Raw genomic sequence first — 10,341 nt, forward strand, 5'->3', positions numbered from 1 at the left:
TATGAATAGCTGTGGGACAAACAAAGTTCTCCCATTGCTTCACATATATTGCATTTGTATGGTTTTCCTCAGGCTTTTATTCCTCTAATTTGATTCTATGCCATTTTGTACCATTATACATTCTAATGGCTCAGTAATGATGGAACGGATGCCAGTATTATAATAAAAAATCACACTTACAGTTTCCTTTTATGGGCTTCAATATTTTATGTACCCATTACATTTGTACTGTAGAACTTTAGTAGACTTGATAGTTTGATTATTCATGTTAAAGGGAAAATCATTTTAATATTTTGATTTGTTATTATGTATTCCACGTGTAGCAAATAACAAATTGCCTTTCAATAGTATTTAAAGGTATGAAAAATTTACAGAGCTATTTTTTCAGTTTAGAGCTTTGCTCACACAAACTAACTTCTTCAGAGCCCCGATCTCAACATAAGACAAATGTGACAACATGCTAAAAACTGATATATCACATTGTATATTATGCCTCATAATAAAAAAACCGTTAATACAAAACTTTTTGAGAGGAACCTTTAATGATGCTATTTGGTGTTAACACTTAGATAGTCAGCCTACAAAAAACAGAACTATCCCATTGCATGCATGTGCCTGTGACTAAATTAGCAATGTGGTTGCAACACCCATGTGCACATCTGTTTCTGAAAACCCTTAGCTACATAAATTTCATGTATAACACATAGCGAATCATTTCTACCAGATACAAAGAAACTCATTTCAGGTTTGTGAATGTTTAAGATATTTGAGTTATATTTTTGTGAAGAAATGTATAATGTATGTGTATAATATATGACAAATTGGTCTTTGACTTATACCCCAAGGTAAGAATTCTCAAGTAGACTACTAAATTAACTCTTCTGAATTGACAAAATGCCCTTAGTGACAGCTTAAACTGGATTGTTTTTCACTTGTAACCAAAAAATCAGTATATAAATGAAACATCCTACTCTCAGCCTGCTTGACATTTATTTGACCTTTGGCTTTTTGCAGCCACATCAGCAAATTGTTTTGCAAATTCAAGTGGGACTACTTCTGCTTTGAGGCTCTTGTTTCAGCCAAGGTGCTTTCCACTGACAGCAGCTCTTTAAAATTATATAAACAGTTAAAGATATAGAGGGTTATTATAATAGAAGCTGAAATGACTAGATAAGGTCTCCATTTACCCTGGGAATGCACTGGATTGAATGCAAATCATTCTTTATGACATATCATGACCCTTCTTTAGGCGTGATTAGAGTTGTCAAACATATTTATCATCACATATCTGCAACCTAAATAGGTTTTCAAAGGCAATTTTGTCTGTTGTTTGTGTGAGTTGACTCTTAATGTTCTATGTCACTGCTCAACAGCGACATAAAATTTACAGCATGACACAAAGGCATATTTCATATCATTAATCCCTGCACTTTCGCAAAATCATAAACATCCATCTTTCATCTTGTTTTGGTCTGTCTCTTGGCATTGGTTTGTCATTTATTCCACACTTTAGAAATTTAAAAAGTAAAAAGCTCTTAGATGAGAGTATTAACTGTAGTTTTGCATTCTAAACAAACAGGTTTGACAAATTTATCAATGGTCTTTTGAGGTTTTTGTATAATATTTTATATCAGCTCGCTATTTGCTGCTGAACTACTTTTGTAATTGTGTTTTCCTTGAATAGAAGAGTCCTTCACACAAGGACTAACCATGCCTGTAGAGACTGTGCCTGAAATCCTGATAAGCAGTCACATGTTTTTGTTAAATCTTCTGCAAATAAACCCATTTCCCAGATGTAGCATTTTGTAATGTTTTGTTAAATTAGGTGTCTATAAAAGTGAGTCAGCCTGTTGACTCCTAGTAGGAGATATTCATTTGCAAAGTACTGGCTGGGAATTGTGGTTGTATGTAAAAGTATCTTGTCTGTGAAGGTTCTCAGTCATCCAGGTCATTGTAGTCAAAGGAGCTTGCAAAGAAAAACGTCTGGACTTCTTTAAGTTGCTTCAGTTCTGAACTGAAGAAGCTTCTCGGATGAGAGGTGAAACGTCTTCAAGCAACTTAAAGAAGTCCAGACGCTTTTCTTTGCAAGTAAAAGTATCTTGTTGTTTCAGTCCAGTAGGTGCTCCTGGTAATTATTGTTTAAGATTCACATATGTGTTTCATCTCCCTAGTTAAGTAGTTTTCCACTCCAAGGTAACCATCCAGTCTTTAACTTAGGTGGACACCCACTTAAGCCTGAACTTATCTTCTATATGCCTTTGCTATTATTTTTTTGGGGGAGTTTAAAAAACATGGTGCTTTAAAGTCAGATCAATGGCCAGAAGAATGAGGGAGTACATAAAATAATTTGTTTGGAATTAGGAAGGAACAATATTTTACACAGTTAGGTGTATGGGAGTGGTTTAGTTGTCACTGCAGTGCAAAGTATTGGATTCAGTGGCAGAAACAGCAAGCAAGTCTTTTCTCTCTGGATAAGATTTTGGCTAGGATAAGAAAATGCACAAATAGCTGATACTAATTGGCAGCTCTCTTTGTTTAAGCTGCTTTAGCCTGCCTGCCACTTGCTTTGACGTCCACCTCCACCCCAGCATGAGTTCTTCCAACCATCAGACCATCATTAATTCAATTATTTAATTCCTGAGGAAGTATGCGTTTGACATTGACTGAGACTAGCCAGCATTCAGACAATGCCCTCCTGAGGACAAGCAGTTTTCCTGGAGTTATTATAACATTATTTATTTATCTGTTTATTTGGAGTGTCTAGTCTTCAACTCCACTTGTACTTTTAGTGTCAGTAAGCTTTAAATAATTCTGTACCTGATAGCAGTGTGACAAAATGCCACAATAAAACCCCACGGGGTGTCCAGCTCACCACCTGAACATATTAAAAATCATGAAATCTGAAGTTCAGCACTAAATATTTGATATCTGCTGACATTCAATGGGAGATGAAACCTGACTTTTAGAATGAGACCAAGCAGTGCAACAAGGCTTGTCTTCTTATGTCTGCTGCTGTGTTGGCTGGAAAGGACACCATTGATTCTGCTTCTCATATTGACAAGCGTGGCCAGTATGCATTTGAAGCATTATAATGGATTGTAGTTGAATGAAATGGCTCTAAAAATGAACTCCTGGACCCTGAAATAATTAACCTAAACCTGTTGCCATTGTAAGGTCTTGTTTTTCACCACTAAGGCCCTGGATATTAATATTATGACATATGAATTTTATGGTTTGTGAGTACAGTAACTTCAAATGCTCCTAGGATAAGAGTGGCTATTTAGCTGTGGTGAGTATTCGAAAATCTTCATTGAAAATGGGTGTTTTGTAAAGCGCACGCACGCGCACACACACACACAGTATCTGTAAGATATAGTTGCAGTTATATATACAAAAGCACATGCACGGCCTCAGAATAAGTTGGTTGTTTAAAGTAAGACACACTCCTGATTAAATAACTAATGACATTTCATGCTGTCACTGATGCCCTGCTTTGTGACAGCACGAATCTGTGAGTCTTTGACAGATGAAGTAACTGAAGTATGGAGTCAGCCTCGGGATTTGCCATATGACTACAAAGAAAAACCATAGCATATCCATAGGCTATGACATCATCAAGAACTTCCAGATCAAGAGTACAGACACACAGAGAATACTTATTTTTCATTTGTCAGGGCAGTTTTTGGCTGTGATGAGTTACTGAACTAACTTAAAATGGTCTAATCTCCATAACCTATACGTATTCAGGATATTCATATATTAAGTGTGAAGAATTTATCTTTGCCATATAGGAGGAAATTCTCTTGCCTGTCCCATTTGGTTCTTTAGCCATCAAAATTGTTGTCTGAAGGCCAAGAAAGATGCCCAACGGATTTACCAAGTGGATCATCACGGCCTTGCTGCATTGGTCCATTTGATTGACCTTTGTTAATATTATTTATTTATTGTATTTTGTTTTATTTTATTTTAAGTTATTACAGATGGGACAAACATGACTGGGGGATAGTAAAGGGAGAAAGAAAGAGAGGGAGGGAAAGAAAAACAGAGGGGAAGATGAGCGAGAGACGGCACTTAAAAAAAATCAGAAAAAAAATCACCTGGATCACCTGTTGAGAGAGAAAAAAGAGAAAACAACCAAAAAGAGAGCAACACAATACACACAACATCACTGCAATAACCTAAATAAATGTAAGTAAGAGTAAATACTACATTTTGAATGTTGTTGTGCAGCACCCAAGACCAACAGCGCACAATGTGCTTTGAGACAGCAGCCAAGAAAGGTGTAGTTTGTGTCTGTGAGCACCTGTGTGTACACCTGTGTGCATAGTTGTGTGGACAGGCGTGCTTGTATTTAAAAGGTTTCTGCATGTTACGATCTGCTAGAGGTTGTGGAGAGCCATAGCGCCGTCCCCCAGGGCATGAAGCAGGCATGGATAAGATCCAGAGGCCCCCAGAGCGCGAGAGCCCAAGGAGGACCAACGGAGGACCACCTCTCCTATATCTTTCCCCCACCTGCAGGGTGAACTCCTGGAGAGTAGAGAACTCATGCAAGGATGTAATAACCTCCCTGCCAGTTGAAGAGGTCCCCAGTTCGCCCGATGCACCAGAGGCCCCCTGCGCCAGGGCTGAGCCCCCGTGCACACACCTGCACGCAACCTTGGTGACACAACAACTAGGACCCAAGCCCCCAAGACCCAGCCAAAGCCCCAGACCGGAGGCGGAGCACCCCCAGAACTCCAAAGGCCCCATGCCCGCCAAAGACCCACCCAGGGGCAGCCAGACTACCAGGCCAGTAACTTATGTCCGCCAGCACAGACCCTCCCCCAGCCCTGCTGCATGCAGCCACCAGAAAAACACCATCCAAGAGCCACTAGTGCCCCTAACCAGGTCGTGACCACAGCCCCACAAGCCCTAAGGCCTTCCCTACTCCCCACATCAACCACAATAGCAAAGGTGGGACGAAACTACAACCCCCCACCCCTACTAGGGGATGGAGCTGATAAAAGGAGCCCAGAGGTACTGATCTAATGTGGTGGCAGAAGCTATATCAAGACTCATGTGATCTATTAGATGGTCTCTATATTGGTCAGAATTAGTATTATTTTTCTTTTTCAAGTTCATTTCCAGTTCATTTTCTTAGCAATGCATACCGCAGTGAAAACCATGCGGACTGTATTCATTTCTGTAGTGACATCATCCAAGTTGCCCAACAAGCACACTGGAGGGGAGGTTGGAATGTTACATTTCAGACACTTTGGTAAGTCTTCACATATCCCGTGCCAAAACTTCTGAACTGGTGGACAGAACCAAAAAGCGTGGATGTAGTTGTCTAGTGTATTGCCTTGACAGTGTGGGCAGTTGCTGGTAGACGTAAAGCCCATCTTGAACATCCGTTGACCTGTATAGTGCGCTCTATGTAGTATTTTTTTTTGTATTAATTGTAGACTGGGATTTCTAATCAATTTAAAAGTTTTTAAGCATATTTGAAACAGGACGTTTTGGTCTAAGCTGACTCATAAATCTGCTTCCCATTTTGCAATAGGAAGGGCCATTTTGCAATAGGGTCATTTTGCAATAGGAAGGAAGAACAAATGTTTTTGATTAGCTGTATTTCATCTCACATTTTCCAGATAAAGTTTTTAATCATGATAATGATGCTGTCTATATCGCTCCCTGCTGGTCACCTGAAGGTTGACTTGCTGACAAAGAGCAAGTTTGGAGATGCCATAGTATGAACTACTTTTATGGATGACTACAAACCCCATAACTCAATTTTAATAGCTAAGGAAAGTACACAACAATTAATCTCCTCAAAAACAGCCCAAATGTGGAAGAAAATATATTACGGAATCAATGTCTATAGGAACTTGTGTTGATCTGTGCAGGATGTACTTTGCTCTGTTAAAGTGTAAGCTGGGTTTGGTTTTCCTCGCTCTCTCACCCTACAAATCCAGAGGCATAAGCAGAACTATCTTAACAATAACTATTTATTTGTGAAGTTTTCCAGCCTGTTGACCCCAGTCAAGTCCCCTTCACTAATAATCAGAATGAACACAGCTAATGGAGCCAGTGGTGGAAGCTCTTCTGATGTTGATCAGTGGCGTGGACAGTGGGTTCTGGATCAGTAAGGTTAATAACATGTACTTGGGACTTGTCGAACTGTTTGCCAACTGCAGCAGTAGAAAGACCAAGCTCTTGCTGCTGCTTCTGTTCTGGTTTGTTACAGATTGACTAACTGTTCAAAGGCTGGATGACTCAATTTGACATTTGGTCACTAGTCCTCATGTTGGATGGATGTTAAACAATATAAAACCTGGGGCTGGTGTTTTAAGGGCAAACAAAAATAAACATTTAGAGTCAGTTAACTGCATCAAAATAACTTGTGTACTTGTCAGATTTAAAAAAAAAAATTGTATTCATAATTCTTGCATTGTAAATGCAATATAAACAGAATAAAACACAATTTGCTGAATGCAGGTTGTAATTTATAAAGACAATCTAAGAGACCAGACTGTCATCTAAAACAGTACTGCTTTGCAAAAACACACAAAAAAAGATACACTTGCACACACTGTTTGATGAACTTTTTGTACCGCAATACTCAGTCTCTACCAGTCGGCGGTTAAATACACATCAGTTCGAGCTCTCTTGAATATTCTCTTCGTTGTCTATCTGTTCTGTTTTGACTGCCCCGTTCTGCTCTGTTGCTGGCTCCTCCACCATGGCTGACTTTTTTGAGGTTCCTGTTTGGATGGCATAGGGTTTGGAGAGGGGGTTGATGAGCAAAGAAAAACAAACAAACAAACAAACTTTCAGCACACCCACAATTATTTATTTCAAAGGAGTGTCTGAGGATTCTGGCTGATGCTGTACCTGTGAGGTAATTTCTGTGCATTCGATGGAACAGCAAGAGACCAATAAAGAGGATAAAACCAATGCAGGCAATTATCATTCCACACAGCAGGAAGCTGTAGCTGCCTTCAGTCTGAATAATCTGCAGATGAGACAGCAAAATTTAACTCCTGAACATGAATCTTAAATCTCGACTGGGCTTGTTTTTCTTTCTTTGCAATTAAAAGCCCATTTTTCAACTTCTGCACATTCTCTCTTTAATAATGAAGATAGTCATCACACTTACTGAGCCAACAAGAACTTGCATTACCATCTCTCCCATCCCTGCACTTGTCACAAGGACAGAAGTTGCACAACCTGTAAAAAAAATGCATGCATAGTTTATTACTTCGCCTCTTGCACTCATTCTACTGCTGAGTTATTCTTAATGCGCAGATAACACTTCATCTTACCTTGGTAGTCAAGGATGTCTTCAGTGTAGGCAAGCATACAAGGGAATATGCTGCTCAGAAAGAGGCCACATAAACAGGTCCCGACAAACAGAAAGATGCTGCTGGTGTAGAAAATGAGCAGCATCAACACAGTAACAATAGCTCCTGCCTGTAAAAGACAAACAAAAAACAAAGAAGAGGAAATATGCTCCATTTAGCATTAATATATCACCAAGTGTTTGATATTTACAGCGTATTTTATTTCTATTATGTATGCAATACGATGTGATGATGGCCCTCTAAATTTTTTATTGGCCTTACCAGGTTGAATATGAGTAGTTTCACAGGCTGGAAACGATATGAGAGTGGTATGGACAGCAAACGTCCAGCAGTAATAGCTGCCCAAAAGATACTGGCCAGGTAACCAGCCGTCTTATGAGGCAAGGACATCGGTGGTGCCACAGCGTAGGTGTACACAAAGCCGGCATATGCACCCTGCAATGAAAATCGATGTTCTTTCATGTGCTCTACTCTCTGGGATTTATGTGGAGCAATTTTTGTAAGCACACATAAAACTATGTGTAAAATATTAGGTGAAATGAACACCATGTCATTTATCTGCACTCCTCACTCACCACAATACCATCAGTCATAAAAAGCACCATCCCACCAAGAATATGAATCATAAAGAAGGATAAAGGCAGCTCGCGCAGGTTATCATTCTGACAGCAGCTAAAGATACTCCCATGACCTGTAACAGGGCAAAAAGTCACAAAATGACAGATTGGTGCACACAAAGTGCAATTCATTCCTTTGTTTTTTATCCAAACTGGTTGGAAAATCATGAAAATTGTGTATTTTTCCACTTTAAAATAGTCCCAGTGCAAAAATCTTTCCGTCTATATCCTTACCCCCAGCTTCATGTTCATTCTGTTCCACAGCTGGGCCCTCGGCCCCCTGCTGGCTCTCCATTGCTAGTTCATCCTTGTCCAAAAGACGTGGCGTGCCACTGGGGCAACATGGGATCAGCTGCTCTCGATACATCAGATATAGGACTGCAATGGGCACAGGCAGCTGAAAGTACAAAAATATACAACTTTTTTCCCCCTTATTTCAAGAAACAATAATCATACAATAACAAACAATCAAACAAACAAACAAAACCCTGCTCCTCTCATTCAATGTACATCTGTTCAGCTTCTTACATTAAGAAGTGCCATGATCCAGAAAGCATAGTGCACACTGGACTCCTCTTTCTCTACCCCATGGGACAGGTTGCTCAGAGGTATGCTGTGCTCTACGATTGGACTGTTTCTCAGCATGCTTCTGAAATGATGTATGACCTCAGTCTCATTCCCTGTGTGATTCCCACAGCCTGTCTCTGAGAGGAAAGGATCTGCAATCAGTGGGCTCACTAGGGCACCAAACCCAATGAAAAAATGAAGAGCCTGCAAAAAAGTAGAAAGGCCAAGGACATTACTTACTGCAGTTTTTGAAGAACACAGTATATTACTAGCACCTAACTTCACAGTGCACTCCTATTGAGAATCTATTGCAAATATTCTATTGCAAATATTCTCTCATTGTCTCTATATAATATCTCGATAATACTTGACAGACAAAGCAAACACATCTGAATTGGCTCATTGAATTTCAGTATTTTGATCATGTCGGTACTTTTTCACCTGTAGGAAAACGGCAGATTCCTTCTGATATATGGTCACCAGTTGGATGTTAGCGATAGTGTCAATGACACCCATTGCCAAACCAGACACAGCCATGGCAATGGCCAAAACAAGGACATTATTGCACAGAGGGATGATGGCAAATATTACAGAGATGACAAGAGCAGAAAAAAATAAGGCCGCAAGAGCGGTCAACAACCTTTAAAAAAGAAAAGAGAGAACGAGAGGTCATTTATGCAGGCCTTCAAGACTTTTATAAGACAGCACAGACTCTAGATGCGAGATTGCGATACTTACGTTCTCTTGAAAATACCACCGACAGAGCTGCCAATCAATAAGCAGAACTGTTGGGCAAAAAACACCCAGGTGATCTGACTAAGTGTTGAGTTTGTTTGACATTGCAAGTCTAAAATCGTGGGTCCAAGAAAAGCAATGCAGAGTCCAAAGCTGAAGAAAACACTCCAGTAAGTGAGTGTGTGATGGGCATTCCTTTTGAACAGAGTTACAATCCGCTCATCCAGAAACATCTTGGGCTCAATAAAAATTGATGTAGCTCAGTGACACTTTCAAGAAGATTTTTTTTTTTCCTTTTAGAACCAAGTTTTGCATACGCGTTATGGGAAAGCAGCTTCACAGAGTTTCCGTGGATACTTGCTGCAACATAATGAGTTTCTTGATCCTTTTTAAAGCTTTAAGCCCTAACCACTTTGTATTGCTTAACAGGAAAGGATGTCCTCTCGAGTTAATGGATGAAGTGGAGATTCTTCCGACAAAAATATCCCCCACTTGAATTGTGTCAATGATTAGCATTGAAAACGGACGAAAATGTGTCACTCAGGAAGCAATTATACATGTGTGTCTCACTGACAAGTTGTCTTTTGTTTGACACCTGGAAACCTCAGACACATTACAAAAGAAGTTTGTGTAATAAAAACATCACAATATGATATAAAATGTTAACAAAACAAAAATTGTGTTTTGGCCAACTGTCATTTTTGCCCACTGCAAATAGGCCTATAGTATTTGTTGGTTATAAAATCTCTGTATCTATAATTAATAAGACAATGTCACTCTCCATCCATTCAGGCTTCTAAATTGTATTGTAAATCTTTAAGAAACATAATTTTTGTTTAGAATTGAGTAAAAAAAAAAAAAGTCAATATATAGTCTATAGCAATATTATATAAATATGCCTATAACTATTAGTTCACTGGCACACTTTGTCTAGTCTGATGGATTTTTTCAGACATTCATTGTCACAGGATACTGAAGCTTACTTACTTTTTCTTTCATTCCAGTATGAAATATTTTTGACTGTTAATTTAATCATTGCCCCTTTTTTGTGCAGCACTTTGAACATATTGGCAGTAGTG

The 10,341-nt window shown here is 39.3% G+C and overlaps 1 protein-coding gene across 1 annotated transcript; it reads right to left on the bottom strand.

Annotated features, from left to right (window-relative positions):
• Positions 1–3,878: 3,878 nt before the first annotated feature.
• On the bottom strand, positions 3,879–10,058 carry slc60a1b (solute carrier family 60 member 1b). The gene is made up of 10 exons (XM_085146362.1): positions 9,266–10,058; positions 8,969–9,167; positions 8,489–8,731; positions 8,197–8,357; positions 7,919–8,042; positions 7,605–7,778; positions 7,305–7,452; positions 7,139–7,209; positions 6,874–6,994; positions 3,879–6,743 (listed from the first exon to the last, which is right to left on the bottom strand). Exons 1-10 carry the CDS (start codon positions 9,493–9,495, stop codon positions 6,634–6,636), a joined length of 1,581 nt encoding a protein of 526 aa, XP_085002488.1. The 5' UTR covers positions 9,496–10,058; the 3' UTR covers positions 3,879–6,633.
• Between the last annotated feature and the right edge of the window lie 283 nt (positions 10,059–10,341).

This window comes from Neolamprologus multifasciatus, chromosome 20 (genome assembly GCF_963576455.1).
Source record: "Neolamprologus multifasciatus chromosome 20, fNeoMul1.2, whole genome shotgun sequence".
NCBI lineage: Eukaryota > Metazoa > Chordata > Actinopteri > Cichliformes > Cichlidae > Neolamprologus > Neolamprologus multifasciatus.

Excerpts from the sequence above, each read along its gene's own strand:
- slc60a1b (XM_085146362.1), bottom strand. The coding sequence starts at position 9,495 with ATGTTTCTGGATGAGCGGATTGTAACTCTGTTCAAAAGGAATGCCCAT. Across the intron at positions 7,453-7,604 it reads AACTACTCATATTCAACCTG|GCAGGAGCTATTGTTACTGT; the intron begins GTAAGGCCAATA and ends TGTCTTTTACAG. Across the intron at positions 6,744-6,873 it reads GCACAGAAATTACCTCACAG|GAACCTCAAAAAAGTCAGCC; the intron begins GTACAGCATCAG and ends CCATCCAAACAG.